At 43.5% G+C, this 20,709-nt stretch overlaps 1 protein-coding gene across 1 annotated transcript; it reads right to left on the bottom strand.

The window, feature by feature from the left end:
• Positions 1-254: 254 nt before the first annotated feature.
• On the bottom strand, positions 255-20,477 carry FADS6 (fatty acid desaturase 6). The gene is made up of 6 exons (XM_020806311.3): positions 16,762-20,477; positions 13,528-13,694; positions 7,343-7,523; positions 4,827-5,014; positions 1,533-1,712; positions 255-913 (listed from the first exon to the last, which is right to left on the bottom strand). The coding sequence occupies exons 1-6, from the start codon at positions 17,276-17,278 to the stop codon at positions 764-766; spliced, it is 1,383 nt and encodes a 460-aa protein (XP_020661970.3). The 5' UTR covers positions 17,279-20,477; the 3' UTR covers positions 255-763.
• Between the last annotated feature and the right edge of the window lie 232 nt (positions 20,478-20,709).

Genomic DNA, 20,709 nt, shown 5'->3' with positions numbered 1-20,709 from the left:
ATGATAGGTCGTAGATTCACAGATCTGACCTGCTGTTGGCTATCTCAGCTACACAGTCAAGATGAGAAAACTTTGCACACAGCTCTTGATATAATTTAATGTGCATCTAGATGAGGCTTTTATTATGCAACTGCCCTGTCTTGTTCATAGGAATTTACAAATTGGTGCAGGCCTTGTTGTTTCCCCATATGTTCCCACTATATCTAGAGTGTGTGTATTAGCATACAGGGCAGTTTACATGGAACAAAGCAAAATTATATAGAACCAAACAAAAATAATCCTTTAATACCCGCACGGTGCCTTTTGATAATAACAGCCATAGCAGCACCAACAACCATCTGGAAGCATCCTATGGTGTAGAAGTGTCTTCTGACATGGAAATTACCTTTGTTTAAGACAGGGGGAAATACCACACAAACGAGCCCTTCCAATTTCCTCCCTGAATTATAAAGCAGGAGAACAGAATAGATGCATCAAGGACACTGTTGTCCGAAAGTGAAAGCACTGAAATAAGAATCAAAATGTCAATATTTCTTTTTCTGTTCTGGTTCTTTTATATTGGAGCTACTGTTTTTTCCTTTAAAACCATCACCAAGTAGCTGGCATTTCTTCACCATAGTCATTCTTATGGAAGACATTAAACACATGCTGGTTTTCTTCTTAAAGGCTGGATCAGAGCCTAAATTGGGTTCTACACTTTTTTGAACCTTAAAAAAGGAACACTTTTGTCTTATGGCTATAATGGCTTTGTCCTAAAGTGCCATCATTGAATCCCAACAAGTTCAGAAATAGGTGGTGCATGGATCATCAGCTCTTCATACTTGTCCAGGAACAACTTCAGGCGGGACCAGTAAGAATCCTCATTGTATGGCAATTTCTTCTCTGTCAAGTACTGGGAAACAATGGGCTTGATCTAAAAGGAAAAGGCAACATTGATGAATGACTTAATATTAGAATCACCAGTAATGTTCATTATATTTTAGAACAGGATCAAATCCAGACTTTACACCCCATTTTCTAACTGCACAAAAATAAAATAAAAATAAGGACTTGTAGCCCAATTTCTACAAATGTTTGGCAGAATGTTATTTGGGATTTGGATCCCTTTCCCCCATTTTTAATGATCATGCAGCTACTGATTCATTAAAACTAGTTTTTCAGAAAAATAGTGAACTAGTCTGATATAATGGCTAAAATTCTGAGCTGGTACTGGAGTGAGCTGCACTCTTGTCTCCACAGAGGCATGAAGCTTGCTGGATTGCTTCGGATCAATCACTCTGTTTCTCTCTCAGTCTGACCTGCGTACATCGTAGAGTTATGAATATAATGTGAGGAGGGGAGCCTCTCATTGAAAGAAAAGCATAACAGATATTTGCTGAACAGAGCTATAATGTGCATCATCTCAAGAAATTGTGATAGTGAGCTGACATGAACTCCCTGGCTTTTTCTTCCTGACACCATCCTTGCAGGCACTGATTCCTCCCACTCTTTCCCTTTAAAACACTTATAGCTTGCAACTCTCAACCTCGCACCTTCAGGCACATGTTATCAGAAAGTGTTGGGAAGAGATGATGTTCCACGTGACAGCTGATGATCGAGTGCCCAAAGGACCAGTCCAGCAGAGGATTTCGAGGCAAGTTCAGAACGCCACAGGACATCATATGAATCCGTTTTGGCTTCCTCTCAGCTGAAAACATTGGAAGGCCAATATGCTACAAAAACAAAAGCCGTACAAAGTTAAGAACAACTTCTGATTTTTCATTGTGAAATCTTAGGGCCAAAGATCTTCAATAGCAAAGCTGAGAGGAAAGGAGACAGCTTAGTTTTCAGAAATCTGAATAATATCTGTGATAGGGTAAAGGGAAAGGTTCCCCTTGGCAATTTGTCTAGTTGTGTCCGACTCTAGGGGGCAGTGCTCATCTCCGTTTCCAACCCATAGAGTGAGCATTTGTCCAAAGACAATTTTCCGTGGTCACGTGGCCAGCGCGACTAGACACGGAACGCCGTTATCTTCCCACTGAGGTGGTACCTATTTATCTGCTCGCATTTTGCATGCTTTTGAACTGCTAGGTTGGCGGGAGCTGGGACAAGCGATGGGTGCTCACTCCATTGTGTGGATTCGATCTTATTATTACTGCAGGTCTTCTGACCTTGCAGCACAGAGGCTTCTATCAGGCAAAACCAAAAGAAAAATTTAAAAGACAAAAACAAGGTGTGAACAAAGATTGTTATATTTTAATGTGAGCTTCTATGAGCAGGTCTACTTCTTTGGACACTTGTCCACGAAAGCTCACATTAGTCTTTAAGGTGCCACAATACTTTTTTGTCTTTGTTTTTCTTTTGGTTTTGCCTGATAGCACAGACAAACATGGCTACCTCTGCTAACTCAGTAATAATATTTTCCATAGCCTTTGCAGTTTCTGGGTTGTAGGGTCTGGAGGAGAAAGCAGCAGCCCACAGAAAAATGGCACAGAACAGGACTTTGGGAAATATTCCAGTTATTTGAGGATCATCTAAAAGGCAAGAAAAGTGATGAATATAATCGGGTCCAGAAGCTTTCTCCAATATTTTATCAAGAAAATCATGGAAGTAAGTTTCACAGAGTTTGTTCCATTTAGCATTCCCTTTAATTCAGCGGGAATTCAAATACATTTCTTTATTCCCAAACAACTATACACGGGAGAGTAATCTTCATACTGTATGCTGTTTTTGGGAAGACTTCTTCGTAGCTGGAATGACATATTTGCAATAACCCACAGCAAAGGAATTATAGCAGGTTACCTGCAAACAGGCATGAGCCCCTTTGCAGCACATGGGCTGTTTTAATGTGAAACAGGATGTGTTGTTCCAGCCAGTATCTCCAGCTGGCCAGTGTCGGGGTTGGAGCCGCTGCTGAAGCGTCCTCAGTCACTCAACAGGCGGCAGAAACTGAGCCACTGGAGCTGCCTCCCCCCCCCCCCGGCAAGAACAATCTCAGTGGCTAGCCAGTACTGAGGTAGCCAGGAAGCCTCCCAGTACTGGGTGTTGCCTCCCAATACTGGCCGGAGAGGCAGCTGCAGGGGCTCCATTTTTGCACCATGCCAAGCGGGTGAGGACTCTGCTATCCCAACCCCAGCAATGTTAATAACTAGGAAATCATCCTAGCACCAGCCAGCTGGTGACAACAGCTGGAACAGAAGCCCTTGTGCACTTTTAAAAATGAAGATTGGTACCATTGTTTTAAACCAGAATAGTAGGGCTTATGTCATGAGCAGCAAAAAGGAGTCACTGCGAATTCCACGGATTTTTCTGCAATGTATTTTTTCTGCTCTTGTTTTAAAATATCATTTTTTAAAAAAAAAATCTAGTTCTTTCCCCACCTCCCTTGCAGATTCTGTAAACTTTCATCTCTCAACTGGAGGAAAACAGGATATCTTAAAAAGTGGAAACCTTAAGAGCATACTTTGTTACAGCAACAGCCCAAGCCCCAAACCTTGCTCCTGTATGCAGTTACAACTCATTTAAAAATAAAACTTTATATTTTTCTGATCCTCTGAAGTAAACTAGAATAGTTTCTTTTCATCACTTTTTAAAATCTGAATGCAACAAGGCTACTCTGATAAGCAGCAAGCTCTTCTCCTGTCGGCTTCATCCTTGCATCAAGCTACACACAAAGGAGCTTGAGGGAGCTCCACAAGCCAGCACACGACCATGCACTGCTCCTCTCCATCGTTGAATCCAACTCTTACATTGAAAAGGACATTTGGGCTTCTTCCAGACGGATCATTTGTTATCCCTAAAGAACCAATTTATGTTCTAATGTTATCAGTATTTTTCCTAGCCATTTTCTTTATTATTTATTTTATTTAAAATATTTTTACTCTCACGTTTTCCTTTAAAAGGACCATAGGTTCGCTTACATCATTAAAATGCACTTTTAATTTAAAAAAAAAATAAAGCTAAAAAGCAATGAGTATACAATGCCATCTATACAATGTTCCTTAGTCTGTATCAGTACAGTATAGTGTTTTTCCCCCATGACTTTCTATTCCTTTTCGGGTTCATACCAGGCTTGGGTTTAGTACCACAGCACTTCCTCTTTGAAGCTGACTTCCATGATGAGAGTCTTTTTGGTTGGAAGCTTCCGGTTAGAACCTACCCCACAATATTCCAGCACAGAAGAGTACCTCTCAAAGACTTCTTTTAAAATTCTTACAGAATTCTTAAAGAAAAGCTGCTCTCTTACAAAGTCAAAATAAAGGAAACTGATTTTTTAAGAGAGGTTTGGACACAAATCCTGGTAAACCCATCTTGGTTGGACACTAAGTGACAGAAAAGGGATGAAATAGATGCTCCATCTGGAAGAGCCCTCTGTTAGAATTAACTAAGAAATTTAATTCATACCATAAAATGATGATATTATCTGTCATCGAATTACACTTGCAATGTAAATTCATTGTACCTTCATCACTGGAGGGAAATAACTAGTTATAACTCATTATTTCTAGGCAGTTATCTCTAACTGGATAGCTCAGTGAGTTAGGTATATTGGCTGCAGAGCTAAATGTTGGGAGTTCGATTCCCCTCACTGTGCCTCCTGTGAGTAGAGCCAGCCTGTGCAGCCATGGGTAAGCTGCACAGCCCCAGGACACCCTCGGAAGAAGGGGCTGGTAAACCAATTCTGAGTACTCTCTACCTAGAAAACTCTGAAATGGATCACCATAAATCCAAATTAATTTGAGAGCACATAACAATTATTATCTCTAAGCCCTAAACACCGTATAATGTCCTAAGAAGCCATAGATTTGTTACACTTCTTAATGTATTCTAGAGGAGGTAGCTCTTACCTGGAAGATATTAACATGGATGTAAGGATGGGCAAGGAGAGACCGTGTGACCAGCATACAACTGAGAGCAGACCACACAGACTGGAACCCTGAGATATTAAGCAGCAGCCAGTAATGGGAGTACAGGCCAATAAATATACAACACACGGTTCGGATGGCTGTTTTCAACTGAACTTCTTTGAGCAAGCCTATGGAAAAAGCAATCCATGAATGAGGCGCAGCTCTCAAGCCTGTCATCTAGTTGATGCGCCATAAAACAGAAAATAAGGCGCCAATTTTGGGAATCAAATTTCCATGGGACCCCATGACGTCTGCCATTGATGCAGCTGATAGCTGCAGGATTTGATTATTTAGCCCTTTTGACAGCCAATCACCTCAAAAACCTTTAGGACTTGAAGCATGTTATGTCTGTTGTATGGCTTTTGTTAACATTTCTGTATGGGGCAAACCAAACATGGTTTAGAAGGTGGGTGATCATATTTCTCAGTGTTTGGAAATATCAGCAGACAATTTTTCCTTGTTTGGATCACTTTTCCCCTAGAGCTACTGCTCTGATCGAATTTGGAGTGCACTGCACTTGTTCTTTCAAACAATTTCTAAATTACTATTGAAGGAAATCATTGGCCACAATCCTGTTGCTTAGTTTAGTAAATTGCGAATCAACTCCTGTGTAAGACCCATTGATTCAAACAGGCCCACTTTAGCTGTGACTTAGTATCCTAAAGCAACTTGCAGTTAGAATTATCCCATTTGAATCAAAGGAAGTTACGGAGCAGGTGACTTGTTAAATCCCCCTTGATTCAATGGGCCTACTCCAGCGCCATTTACTGTGCTAAGCAATGGGATTTTGGCCACTATCCTCACATCACACATGACTTAGATGAAACTCACTTAGAGGAAACTCACTAATTCAGTTCCTCTTTTCCCCCTTCTGCAACTGTCTGTTAATAAGACAAGTGCAGAAGGGGGGAAGAAAGAAATGGAATCAGAAAGAAACTGAACCTGAGTGTCCTGGATCTAAAATTTTCTCCTGAAATTCCCATCAAACGTTGCAACCAAAAGACAAGACCTTTCAATCACAAGGGTCTCGTTTTCTGGTTACAGTGCTGGGTGAGGATTTCAGTATACTGAACGGCAATAAAATCAGGGCTTGCAAGATCTGGGGAGCTTTTTAGCAGGGTCTTCAGTAAAGGAGAAAAGAGGAGGAGAGCAATGTATAGATGTGATGTTAGAAGACCAAAGAAAGCCTACGGAGATGGACAAAAATCATGCAGTTGGGGGAGGGTGTTTTCTAGAGATCCTGTCTCTGTCCTGGTCAGTACAGTCATTCAGGCCCCTAAGATGACACTGTCCACACCTTTCTGAGCAGCATCTTCCTAATTGAAAAGCCTAAAAGGATGTCATTTTTAAATGATGTCAGCGTACCCTGCTTGTGTGTTTATTCTATCCTAATCATAGATCTTAATCCTGTTGCAGTTCTGGAACTGGCAGGATTTTGCCTCAAAATGTAATCAACTCTAATTTGTGTTCTGTGTCTGACAGATGGGAAGGTTAAAACAGTCTTGGGTTAAAAAAAAAGAACCCTGTTAAAATGCTCATTAGTTATTTGACTGGAAATTACGAGCATATATGGTTGTCAGATAGCATACAGTAACTTCCCAGTAACACTAGCTTTGGTGAGATGAAATGAACAGGTTTTGTCTTAAGGTCAAGAAGGAATTTCCCCACAGGGAGAATGGGCCAGCAAACCTAGGTGATTGTCTTGCTTGCATCAAAAACCTGGAACTCTGACATCAAAAAGTGGCAGAAAATGTATAGCCCTCCAAAAGTTAGATGACACCTCCCTTTCTGACCATGGGCAGTGTTAGCTGGGACTGATGGAGGCTGAGTGCAGTGCTTGGCCCATCCTAGCCCCATCACTCCTGCCCTATAGGGATGTCTATCTGCCTATGGCACCTCGTGACCCAAATTGAGTTGGGGAGCTGGAAAGGTCTCGTTGGTACACTGTCATGCTTTGGGAAATAAAGTTGGATTAAACTGTTTGGGTGCCGTCTGGGTTTTATATGGCGAATTTTCAAGTCTTTGTTTGTTTTGGTATTGGTTTTAACTTACTGTTAACCACCCAGAATAGTGCTTTTACACTATATGGGGCAGTATATAAATGTACGAAGTAAATAAATAGATAAATAAATAAATTATCCTTTTCCAGTCAAAGAATAAAGTCTGCACAGAGAGAGGTGGAAGAGGCACGCTGGATCTTAATGCATAAAGAAATGTAATGGCATTCTGCATTTAGCACCTTAAAATGGTCTAGTGATACCGGAGCAGAATCAAACTAGATTTTAGTATAACCCTTAGCAGAGAAAACATAGGGCTCATAGAGAGGGGATTTCTCTGAGGCCTGCGTTTTCTCTGCTAAGGGTTATACTAAAATCTAGTTTGATTCTGCTCCAGTATCACTAGGTCGAGGGTTCAGCAGTAAGTTAAGCAATAAGATGGAAAGGAGAGCAACCTACCAATTGCCACTAAAGGGGTGATAATGGGTACAGCAAGAGGCGCAAGGAACATGTAAACATAGCGGTTCAGGAAAGGAAGCTTCCATGTACTGGAGTCTCCCAGGCCAATGACATTCGTGTAACCGTGGTGGATTTTCACATGATTGTAGATTCCTTGTTCTGCTGTGAAAGCGGAGCAAACCTGGGACATAAAGAAATGGAAAATAAAGGAACACAATGCCAACTCATGTAGTAGAGTATGCATTTAGCCGGGAGTCACAGAAGTGAAAATATGACCCTCTATCAAGCCTGCCTTCTTACATTTGCCTGTAATTGGTGAAAACTGAGGTGGGTTTTAGAGCTGCCATTAGAGTGGAAATCCTCAGACACTTCAATTCAGAGTGGTCACTCTGATTTTAATGGGACTGTACTGGGTTTGATATCCAGTGTGGTACAGTGGATAGAGTGATGGACTCTGGAGAACAGGGTTCAAATCCCCATTCAGCCATGGAAGCTCACTGAGGGAGAGGAATTGGTAAAACCACTCCTTAAATATCTCACTTAACTTTGAAACGCCTATTAGGGGTACTAGAAGTTGGTTCCAACTTCATGGCACATAACAACTTACTGGGTTTGGTCATTTTATAAAAGTCACCTAAAAGAGGCCACAGCACACCAGCGGAGAAGCATTTGTCAGTTTCTCACAACATATTGTACACAAAGACATGTAACCACAGCTTGCTGCATTTTTTAAAAAATGGAAAAAAGCAGCCAGGGTCGGAGGGAAGGGAGGGCCAGTCAGAGGTGCAGAAAAGGCAGGCACAGAAGAGTGGCGACTCCTGTTTCTGTCTTCCCCACTGCTCTCTAAGTGGCTTCTCTCACAGCCCCTCTTGCAGAGTTCTGTGTGCATTTGTGCAAATACCTTTTTTTAAAAACCACCAGAGGACAAAAATCAACTTTCTGATTTATCCTGGCTCAAATCCCTGCTATGCTACAACATGTAACCAAACAGGTTTGGAAACCAAAAATAAATTGCCTGGTAAATAGTTTCTGGCCTCTGAGATGCATGTGATTGTAATAGTTTTAATTGAGAATGTTCTCTGGTGCTTCAAAATGCAGAAGCAAGATTGCTCCAGTTTGATCAACTTTTGAGTTCTCCCCAAAGATCCAGAGGATCAGACCCTTCTCTCAATATACCTGTTGTCAGCTTTCTGTCTACCTGTTACAACTGTCCAAGCATCACACTTTCAACGCTTTGGCTCTCAACTTTCTTTCCAAGAAGCACATTTCATTGGAATCGGTAGTCAGGTCTTGTTATTGATCCTTCCTTATCAGGATCAAAGAAAAACAATAATAATTCCGTGTCTTATTTAACATAGTCAAATGCAGGACCTGTTTCCTAAGACTTTGAAAGGCTCCAGAAGGAGGGAAAATACATTACAGCTTACTGGTTGTTGATTAAAGCCATTGGATTAAATTTTCATCTCTATTTTAAATTAAAGATCAGAATCATATTAGTGTTTGAGTAAAGATCACATAATTTGCTCTGGCTAAGCAACAAATACAAAGGCACCACTTGGGCACACCTGATCACATGCTGGATCACGTAATGTGCACAGAGACTCATCAATTAGCCAGAATTAGCTGCAGCAAGTTATACAAACCATATATAAACACCAATAGGATTCCAGCCCATGTCTATTTGCAGAAGGAAATCACATATACAGTATTTTTCTAGTTTGCATAAACTGATTAGTAATGTTCTTAGTCCATCATTTCCCCCACATTCAGCCATCACATCAAGAAAGTTACACAAGTCCATGAAAGCTCACCAAGGACTCGTTCAGAAGGGCATTTGTCCTGCTGTTTGGTATACTGTATTGTAGGAACAGACTGGTTCACATCCCCTCCTTCCCCAACAACCACACAACATAATCACTAGAGTGGACCAATTTGCCTCCACAGCGCCCCTACATACACCTTTTGGAAACTTCCTTAGGGGCTTCTGCATTTTTGGTGCAGGTAGGTCTTCAAATAATTTATTTATTTAACTTATATGCCGCCCACTCTACCCAAAGGTCTCTGGGAGGCTTACAACAATCAAAATACAATTAAAAAGATAAAACAATTAAAATACAATTAAAATAGATACTCTAAAAATTGCCATCAGGACCCACAGTTGATATTATTTCAATTAAAAGCCTTCTGGAATAGGAAGGTTTTGATCTGGCCCTGAAATGTCATCAGCGTTGGCGCCAGAGGAATCTCAGTTGGGAGGGCATTCCATAGTCTGGGGGCAGCTGCCGAAAAGGCCCTTTGTCTACAAGCCATCCCTCTTATCTCCTTGAAGGATGGCTCTTTCAAAAGGGCCCTCTGGCTAGATCTTTACTGCCAGGTATGTTCATACGGAAGGAGGTGGTCCTTCAGGTATCCAGGGCCCAAGCCACGCAGCTTGATTCTGGACCAGTTGCAGTTGTCGGACCGTCTTCAATGGCAGTCCCACATAGAGCGCATTGCAGTAATCTATACAAGATGTTACCAGTGTGTGTGTAACTGTCATGAGACTCTGCTCGTCCAGATAGCGCCGTAGCTTGTATAATTTCCACAGCTGAAGGAAAGCGCCCTTGGCCACTGAGTCCACCTGGGCTTCCAAAGTTAGACTGGGGTCCAGAAACACCCCCAGGCTGTGGACCCTGTCCCTTAGGGGGAGTGTAACCCCATTCCCGGCAGGGAAATGGCCCTCCAGCCTGTCCGGCGAAGCACCCACTAACAGCACTTCCGTCTTGTCTGGACTGAGTTTCAATTTATTAACTCTCATCCAGTCCATTATCAGGTCCAGACACGAACTCAGCACAGAAACCGCCTCACCTGGATTGGTGGAAAATGAGAGGTAGAGCTGAGTATCATCAGCATATTGCTGACTCCTCAGCCCAAACCTCCTAATGACCTCTCCCAGCGGTTTCATGTAGATGTTGAACAGCATGGGGGACAGTATTGAGCCCTGAGGAACCCCATGACATAACCGCCATGGGGCAGAGCAACTGTCCCCCAGCACTACCCTCTGGACATGGTCAGCCAGGAAGGAGTGGAACCACCGTAAAGCGGTGCCCCCAACTCCCAACCCAGCCATTCTATCCAGAAGGACACCATGGTCGATGGTGTCAAAACCCGCTGAGAGGTCCAGGAGTATCAACAGGGTCACACTCCCCCTGTCTCTCTCCTAACAAAGGTCATCGTACAGGGCAACCAAGGCAGTCTCCGTACCAAAACCCAGCCTGAAACCTGATTGAAATGGATCCAGAAAATCCGTTTCATCCAGCAGCGCCTGGAGTTGCCCAGCCACAACCCACTCCAACACTTTGCTCAAATAAGGGAAGTTTGCCATTGGTCGGTAGTTAACCGCAACCCTGGGTCCAGGTTAGGCTTTTTTAGGAGTGGCTGAATTACCGCCTCTTTCAAGGCGGTAGGGACCACTCCCTCTCTCAAAGAGGCATTCGCGGCCTCCTGGACCCAGGTGTGAAAACCCCACCAGCAGATCTTCCAATTAGCCAAGATGGGTAAGGGTCGAGTGGAGTGGTGGTAGAATGGACAGATCCAAGCACCCTGTCCACATCCTCAGGTCTCAACAATTGAAACTCATCCATTAATACTTGACCTAAGCATGGCACACTGGACACATCCTCTGATTCTGCAGTAATGGTGGAGTCCAACCCACTGTGAATTTGAGCGATTTCCCCCTCAAAATGAATGGCAAATTCATCACAGCAAGCTGATGAGCAGTCCAGGACCTCCATCAGATTTCCTGGTTGAAGAAGATCCTGGACTACCTGAAACAGCTCTGCTGGGCGACATTCTGAGGAAGCAATAAGGCTGGAGAAATATTGCCATTTCGCCAGCAGTATTGCCACGAAATAGGCCCAATAATGGGCTCTAAGTCATGTTCGATCGGACTCCCAGTGGGTTTTCCTCCACCTGCACTCCAGCCGTCTCTCCTCTCGCTTCATCGCCCACAGTTCAGAAGTATACCAAGGGGCTGTCTGGGCTCTGTGTGCAGGGAGAGGGTGCTTAGGCTCAATTATGTCAACCGTCTGGGTCATCTCCCTGTTCCGTAGGGTGACCTGAGCTTTGACAGGAGCACCGACCATATCAGATGGATAATCCCCCAGAGCATTCAGGAAACCATCCAGACCCATTAGTATCCGAGGGCAGATCATCTGAATAGATCCCCCACCTTTGCAGAGGGGAGAAGAAGCTAATAGCCTTTGGAATAATCTCCCTCCCGAGATTCGCGCGGCCCCTACACTGGGTACATTTAAAACTCAACTAAAAACATGGCTTTATGTCCAGGCCTTCCCTCCTGCCAGCATTTAATCTAATTTAATTTATTTTTCTCTTTCTTATCTATCTATCATTTATGATCTTTGGTATGTTTTGTTAATAACTGATGCTTTGGATTTATATTACCATAATAGTATATATGCTGTTGTTAGCCGCTCAGAGTGGTATAAATATACCAGATGGGCAGGATATAAATCAAATAAATAAATAAATAAATAGACTAAACATGATCAGGAAGTGGTCTGACCATGACAATGGGGTCACAACCAGCCCCTCCACATCCAAACCACCATCTTCTAGTCCCATTGAGAAAACTAGGTCCAAGGTATGGCCCTTCTCATGTGTCGGGCCAATGACACATTGAGACAGCCCCATGGTTGTCATGGCAGCCATGAAGTCCTAAGCCGCCCCAGTTAAGGCAGCCTCGGCATGGATGTTGAGGTCCCCCAGCACCAACAGCCTGGGAGTCCTCAACACCAGGTCCGAGACTGCCTCCATCAGCTCAGGCAGGGAGACTGTTGGTACACAGCAGGGTGGGCTGTACACCAATCTGTCTCGTAAGCCCAACACACAATGCAGGCCCTCAAGATCTCCTCTCAAAAGGATAGGAAGCCTGGTCAAAGAGATAGAACTTGTACAGTATAGACTATAGTAACTCCCCCTCCACGACCCTCTGAGCGACATTGGTGTGGGACTGAGTACCCAGGCGGACACAACTGGGAGAGGGAAAAACCACCCTCCTCTCCCACCCAGGTCTCAGTAATGCACGCCAGGTCAGCACCCTTATCCAGAATTACATCATGGATGAGGGCAGTCTTATTTTGTACTGACCTGGCATTCATCAGTAGCAACATGTGGCTTGAGGGTTTGCTGATATGGTCACCTGATGCCATCTGGTTGGGGGTAGGACTAGAAGAGGGGACAGATGTAAGCTATCTAACCTCTCTTCTCCTAGGTGGGCATGTTCTACCCCACCACCATTCCTTCCGCTATCCAGAACCACCTCAATGGCTGCCCCCTCCAACGCTCTCCCCCCTTCCTGTTCCCTCAGATCCACTGTGGGTCTCTACGTATGTAACCTGATGGCAATAAAAACCACTTTTAAATTTAGTTTGTTCCCAGTGCCTATTGATTGCTGGAAATGGGCTAAAATCAAGCCTTGTAGCCATCAAAGCTGCCAAGGTTCTTTCCAGTTTGAATGTATGATATTATGAAGTTGCCTAATAAATGAACCACTTCAGGATATCAGCAATTTGAACACTTTCCTTGCCCCTCTCCTGAGGTGTGGGCTGGAGTTCTCTAAATAGGGTATCTTGAAGTCTTCATATCCAAGGGGCGTATTGACTGCAAGTACTGTAACTCTCCAGCTCCTTCAGCTGTCAATTGAACACTTCCCCTGCTTCTCTGCAGAGGGTACGAGAAATTAAATTATTTTTTGCATCTGCTAGGTCAACACTGATGTGCTGAATCACTTAGATTTTTTAAAAAATTATCTGCCTATGAGTAGTTTCTTGATGAGCACAAAGGAAAAAAATTAAATTTAATCTAATTTGTGATTCATAGCATCAGCAAAGATCTCGCACATGGTAAAGAATAATAATTTCACTTCTTCTGCCCCTCTGCAGAGGAGCAGTGGAAGTGTTGAATTGACAGCAAAAGGAGCCAGAGGGTCACTTGAGGTCAATATGCCACTTGGATGTGAGGACCTCGAGTGATCTTATTTAGACCACTCCTGCCCACATGAAAAGGGCCAGTGCAGATGTGTCTCAAGTCGTCCATGATTTTCTACAAGATTATAAATAACTTAAATGAATCAGAGAAAGGACCCTTAGGTTACTTCTATGAAATGGAAGCAGATGAAAGCCCACCTCAATGAAGAATATGGCCCACAGTTTCCCCCATGACTTCGACTCCACGAGAGCATTGTGACTGGCCAGATGGCTCCCTTTCACTGAGAATGTGTGATGTGCCACCCCTAGGATAGCGATGCCCAACACGAAAGCAGAAAGGTTATCAGAATGTAGAAGCAGGAACCCTAGAAATTTAGAGAAAGCATTTAGTCAAAGAATAGATACAGTCAAATAATGTAGCAAGCAGGCAGGGCTCTGCTGACTTAACCCTGTTCTGTGGCATGATTGTGAGGCCTTTTGAAATATTTGGGTCCCATTCACAGCAAGAATGCAGGCTGAACTTTCCCCTCCGGTGGACAAAGTCTGGAGATAAGAGCCATCTGCTCTTTGAGATGTTAAAAAGCTTGAACACTGAATTAATGACTACTCAAATGCATTTTCGACACAGATAAATCTCTTCTGGTCAGGGAACTTGGGGACCAAATCTGTGCCTGGAAATTTTATTTTATTTTTTATTTTTTGCTTTTGAAACAAACAAAACAAGAAACAAACAAGAAGTGCCCAACTTCTTGATTTGGTGTGAGAAGAGGGGCAAACTACTGCCCTTCTCTTGTTTATGGCATCCAGTGGGACACACGCCTCAGCCTAGGAGACAGTGCTGTCTCTTCCTCTGCCTACCATCCATCCTTGGGAAGGGAAGGACAGTTCTCACCAAGAGGCTGCCACGCCGGCTATTCCATTTGAGTAGACATTATAAGGGAGGGCATGAGGAAATCAATGGCCCCACGTGTCTCATAACATTTACAGGGACACTCAACAGGTAGAGAACCTTTGACTCTCCAGATGTTTTAGACTAAAAAGCCAACCAGTCCTTTACAATCAATTATGCTAACTGAGACTTCTGTGAACTCTGTGAATTCAAAACATCTGAAGGGACAAGAGGTTCCTAATTCCTGCTCAAAAACCTTCTGCTAAATCCTATGTGTTTCACACAACCAGGGAAACATACCAAAAAGAACATGTAGGGCGTATGGAATATCTGAACTATCAACCCAGAAGATTTTAGATAAGGGTTATGTTCACGCCCTTGGCCACCTCCGCCTTTGCAAGATCAGCTCTTGAGACAAACCAGTTCAGCCATAGTCTAGGAGGCAAATAGTTGTCACGTAAGCTTGCATTCTAGCTGGCAATTGCTTATTCATTGGATTTTATTCTGATGCAATATTACAAAGCAATATCCATTCACAACTCCATATTAAAAAAGGGGGGGGTGTTAGAGAGAAAAGAGTCCATTGTAGACATGCAGCCCTGCTTATACAGTACAGAACAGAACCAGCCCAGCATGGCTAGAATAATCCATGGACACATACCTATAGGGCAATGAACAGAAATGTATAAATAAGACCGAGTGTACAACCTGAAAATAACTAAAAATGAGCAACACTCTGGTTATGGCACAGCATGGTTCTATGGTAATATTTGTAAGAAGAACATGTTTATTAAACAGCAATGTTCCTGCAAAATTGTGACCCTCTTGAGTCAGCACATGGAGAACTGACTAGCTTGTCCACACCTGAAAAGATTAAATAATATTCATAAGATGCAAGGACAAGGCAACATCCTTTGCTAAAGTCTTAGACACACACACACACACACACACACACACACACACACACACACACACACACACAACACACCACAAGAACGTCTGTCCGTCCAATTCCTTTTATTTTTATTTTCTTTCTCTAAATAAACAGATAAATATCCTATCCTACCTTGAAAGAGTTCTGTGTAGTGTTGCATTTTATCTTCACAACAACCTTGAGATGCAGCTAAGCCAGAGGGATAATATAGATCAAGTCATCCAACAAGCTGTATAACCTAATGGCCATTTAAATTATGGACTCTTCTGATTATTTTCTATTAAATTTTAATAAAAAGCATGGCAGAATTCTACTGCACAGTTTGGTTCATAAGAAAAAGTCAATTTTCCCAAAAACTTGTTTGTGCATGCATGTGGGGGGGGGGGGAGAGATACCAAATTAAGGAAGGCTGTGGCATGTAATAACCTGCTTAGCAATGTAATAAGGTAGCATATTCTAACATGTATGGTTCATTGCATTGCTATTTCAGGAGCCGTCTAGAAAGGAAAGGAGCTGAAAATCCGGTCTCTGGTGGAGTTTTTGGGGGAAGTGCTCTTCTGCTGCAGCGTCCTTCCCCTTGACTGTGCTTGCCCTTCTTTGGCACATACTCTTCCACTGCTGACCTTGATGCCAGATAGCACTGACTTTATGACAATGCCTTGTGACCAAAAAAAGGGTCAAGTTGCAGAGGGGGAAAAAAGATAACCTTGAAGAAGTTAGGAGTTGCCACTCCCTCTTAACTGAAATGATCTATTATACAAGTATTCTGTAGGCCACACAGACCCTTTAAAGAAAATTCAGGGGATCTGCATGCTTGATCTACCCATAACGGTTATCCTTCCTCTGCCATTTGGCACAGGCCCATTATAGCTGCAACGGATTTCCCATGGAGACGTCTTTTATCCACACCTGGGCTGCTAGATGTCCCAATCCTAGATGCAGCATCACTTTCAAAAGCCTGTATTATTGGTCCATACTGGGAAGGTGCCAGCCCTTTTCTTTTGTACATAGGGCCATTTATTTGTTTGTTAGTTGCATTTGCAATTCCGCCCTTTCTCCAGTGCGTTCAAGGCAGTGTACATGAGTCTCCTCCTCCCCACCATATCCCCACAACACCTTTACATAGAAGGGCAGCCTGAGAGAGAGGAAGGCCTCAGGTCATCTGGGGAGTAAATTCTGACACATAAAGGTCTTGAACATGGGTTTTCCAACATTCGGAGCCTGACCCCATACAGACTTTTGCTCTGGGTATACTTGGTCCTGGGTGATCAAAACAAAACATTTCCCACTGCAGCTTAATGTAGCAACACAAGAATGTTAAGGGTTGTCAGTCTGGAGTTAGGGGGGGGGAAAGGGCCAGATCCTACTGTAGCTCCTTTTTCAGTGGGCAGGCAAGTGTCCCAAAGATGTTCCCATGTAGGACAAGTTGTCAGATACTGATGGGCCACTAAGGCACAGTTATCCAGTACCACCCTCTCAGACCACAGCACAGTACTTAAGAGCAAAAGCTGATAATGCAGATTAATAACTTAGAAACTAGTCAGGACGACTCAGAGAGGTTCTGTTTCCACCCCAGAAGTTTAACAAGCATCCTCAGGAGTCTCCTTACCTACTGGTAGGATGAGAAAGTTCAGCGCAAGAATGGTGTCATCAATGCCATGCCTCTCCCACCAGCTACTGTTCTTCACCACCTTCTGCACCTTCTCAGAGAGCTCCCTCATCAGGGATTCCTCATAATTCCTCCTCTCTCCATCAGACTGCCGGTCCTCTTTCACTGATCTTTTCGGCCTGGACACCTCTTCCCCTGGGGAAGCAATGCCTGCCTCTTTGCCTCGGCCAGAGCCATTTTCGGTGGGCCTCTGGCTTTCTTCTTCTTTGGAACGCCCTTCCTCAGAGGATGAGCTTTCTCTTCTACAACCCTTTGGCAGCTGAAGCTTGGCCTCTGCGCTCCATCGATCTTGCTTCTCACCTTCTTTCTGGCATCTCTGTCCCCCGGATGCCAGCATTTCCTGGCTGAAAGGAGATGCCTCCTCTTGGAGATGCTCCCCTTTTCTTCTTTCCGGGCACCACGGCTGAGTGTTGCTCTTCCTCGGCACCTCTTCCTCTTCCTGCTGTTGTGGCTCCATCCCCCAGTCGAGCCTAGACCCTGGCAGAGTAAGCCAAGGTCCTTGAGCTTCTGCAGGATCAAATAACAAGCGAGGCTGTCCCAGGAAGGGCAACAACAACAACAACAACAGCAAAATGTAGGTGGCTTTTTGGCACAAGCACACCGCCACAGTGCACAGAGTCAGAAATACTCCCCACGCTGTAAGCTCATCTTGCTGAGCTATAGCTCAGGGATGCTGGCTCAGGTCCCATGGCTAGGCCCTGCCCCTTTCAGCAGCATCGGTCGGTTCTGCCGGCTTCTCTGTTCCTTTCCTGCTGCGTCCCACTCCATCCTTGTGCTGCTGCAGAGCACCTGCTGCTGCCAGCCGTGTGCCTCTTGCCTATGACCCTTTCCTGACAAGAAGAACGGCTTCTTTCAGCAGGAACTGTGCTGCTGCTCTTCTCACCACAGGCAAAGGACAGGCAAAGGGCGGCAGCGATGAAGGAAGGAGCCCAGAGACGAGAGAGGAAAAGCAAGACTGGAGAATTTGCGCTGGAGGCTTCACAGAGACCCAGGTCTACAGCACCCCATGTTTTAGAGGACAATCCAGATATTAAAGCACAAGGATATGACTTATCTTAATACATCCTCTCTATAAGCAATCTAGCCCCTTAACTTTAAACAACATTTGTAACATCTGTGCATGGCTTTTGCTAAGTAGAACAAATAACAAATCAAACCTGCGAATGCAAGGTAAGGGACCAATTTAGGGCAGGGTAGAAGAGGCTATTCTGGTTTGGGATTACACCTGTATTGTTTTTCTGCACATATTTATTTATTATCTAGTCGTTTGACTACATAGCAGAGTCCTCGTGACTCCCTACCTGACTTGTGTCTTCTTAATAGGAACCTGTGTCCGCATAAACAGCTTTTCCTATTTATCTTCTTAACATAAGCCTTTGCCACAATAGCTGAGGTTTTATTTAAAGAGCTGCTGGTTCCTCTATAGAACTGAAATTCCCAAGTCCTGGCAATTTGCGAGACATTCAAAATGCCTCTAAGGAATCTTGAAACATTCTTTGATATTACGGCTGTTTTAGGGATAAGACCAGCATTATTGTCACTGTGTCCATTATCTGTATCTCCCACCTAGTCATGGGGTCCTGTGTAAATATGACAGTCATATAGTCTCACTCTTGCGTCTGAGGAAATGGACTTGTCCACAAAAACTCACATTAAAATATAGCAGTTAGTCTTTAGAGTGTCACATTTTTAGCTCTCTCTTTTTGCTTTGTCTGATCTCCCAGAACTACAGGCCACGTGATGGGTTTTAAAAAGTCATTAAAAATACAATCTAATAGAGGCAGAAAGGAGAGTAATGGAAGGTGCATTTAAAATTTTAGCAGTGGTCTCCTGATTTTTGTGGGAAGATTGATTCATATTTTTGTCATATTTTTGTAGTTTTCTATACAAAGCCATTATATCAATTTATTTTAAAAAGAAAATACACTCAACAGATGAGTTGACTACTGTATTAATAAATCCCAAGCCCTAAACTTCTTTTTAAAGAGAGAGAGAGAGACTGGGGGTAAGGAGAGAGAGAGAACACATGAGATTTGAAAGAACAGATGCAGGATCTCATCTTAAAATATATATATGTTCCAGTACTTTTTAATGGCAACCCGGGATACAAAATCTTAGCAGCGTAAGCTAAGACAGGGAGAGTTTCATCTACTAAATAGTTGCCAGTCAGATTGCTGTTAAAGGCAGAGCAGTAGAGCCAGTTTAAGAGCTGAGAATCCTGATTGTTTATTTATATTGGGTAAGAGAGGAAAAAAGAAAAAAAAATAGAAGAGGAAAGGAGATGGGTGTGGGAGAGCAAACGCACCAGAGTAAGAAAAGAGCCCATGCAAGCAGCAGAAACAGAAACAGAAGGTGAAGCAACATAAGCTGAATGTTTAGGCTGACAGATATTGTTTCAGTAGAAAAGTAGAACACAGTGTGTGCGTAGGATGGGTACATATTGAAACCATGAAAACTGTTTGTGGAAGCAGAGGGCAGGAGTGGGAAGAAATATCCATCGTGTCAGGATGTGCATGTTGTACTCCCAGATGGTACAAGATGTTTTGTTACGACAGTTTTCCAGAGATGTGTCAGACTCTGGTGTCTTTTTCCTTGTATTCTACTGCTGTCTATGGAGAGACTTCTCCACATAACTTTACTCACGGTCTGGTAGCTGGGCTGCGTTTTAACAAAAGTGTCATTTCAAAGTATTTTGATCCCATTTGTAAGGGAAAGAAGTCAACTGTCATGCCAGAGCCTTTGTAAGACCTATTCCGACTACTGTTGGCCATGGGCCACCCCTGCTGACCAGGCTCAGTGGGGTGAGAGCGCTACCAAGCAGAGCCCCAGGTCCTCATGCCCTGAAAAGTGGCCAGCAGCACTGGCCAAGTTCTGAAGTGCAGGTACTTGTCACAAGTCAGACCAGTTCTAGCAAACTTACACTTCGGTCCAAAGTTCTCCATTGCTCCCCCAGGACCAAAAAAGTGCAACATACTTTGAAGTGTGCAACATGGAGAGTTCACAATGGTGCATTTTATTGCTGGGAAGACCCATACCCCACACCAGCTACAGTGAAGATTACAGCTAAGGGGACAATGAAACACGAGGAGTGTGATAATGGAGATCAGTTAGGTCGAAAATCAAAATGTTCTAGTGTTTCAGCCTCATCCCAAAATCTGTACCCATTGTGCCATGATGGCCTGCATCACCCTGTTCATAATGGCACCAAAGCCTACCTACACATGCATTAGACAGGACAGGCATCAGCAGGGTGATGCTGTGTCACACATGTAGAATGAGTGGACCTGACGCTGTATTTGGTGCCATCCTATCCAGGCTGCAAACTTCTCTTCCACCACCACCCTGTGCATACCCAATCACTGAATGGTACAAAGGTTTCACTATGCAGTTCCCATGAAACTGCTACATGTGGTTATGGCATGCGCATACAGGACCTTGAGCAGTTTAAAACAGTCCAGAATGTAAGTAATAATTACATTAACCAATGTTCAATATTTCTTTTTAAGCATCCAAAGCATTTCGCGTATATTGCTGCAATTCTTTAAGCAATCCTGTAAGGCAGGTCAGTAACGCTGTAAGTTAGGTAACCCTGTTTTTAAATCTAATTCTGAGACCTAATTAAAGGCTTGTGACTGGGAACGTCCAATGTGGAAATGAACTCTTCACACAAAGCATCATAATGCTAAAATTCACCCCTTGAAACAAAAACTGCTACATTCGTTCATGTATCTATATTTCCCGGGATGTTTTTCATCAGCTTTTGTAATTCCTTTCAATATTTGGTGGTTAGTTGTGTGGTTAGGAGCTGGTAAATTTTAGTGCTGGACAATCGTCTCTCACAGTCTTGTATGTAGTTTGATTTGTCCGCCAACAACGACGTCGCCACCA

This window comes from Pogona vitticeps, chromosome 2, assembly GCF_051106095.1.
Source record: "Pogona vitticeps strain Pit_001003342236 chromosome 2, PviZW2.1, whole genome shotgun sequence".
Lineage (NCBI taxonomy): Eukaryota > Metazoa > Chordata > Lepidosauria > Squamata > Agamidae > Pogona > Pogona vitticeps.
This window is presented reverse-complemented; position numbering and strand designations above follow the sequence as displayed.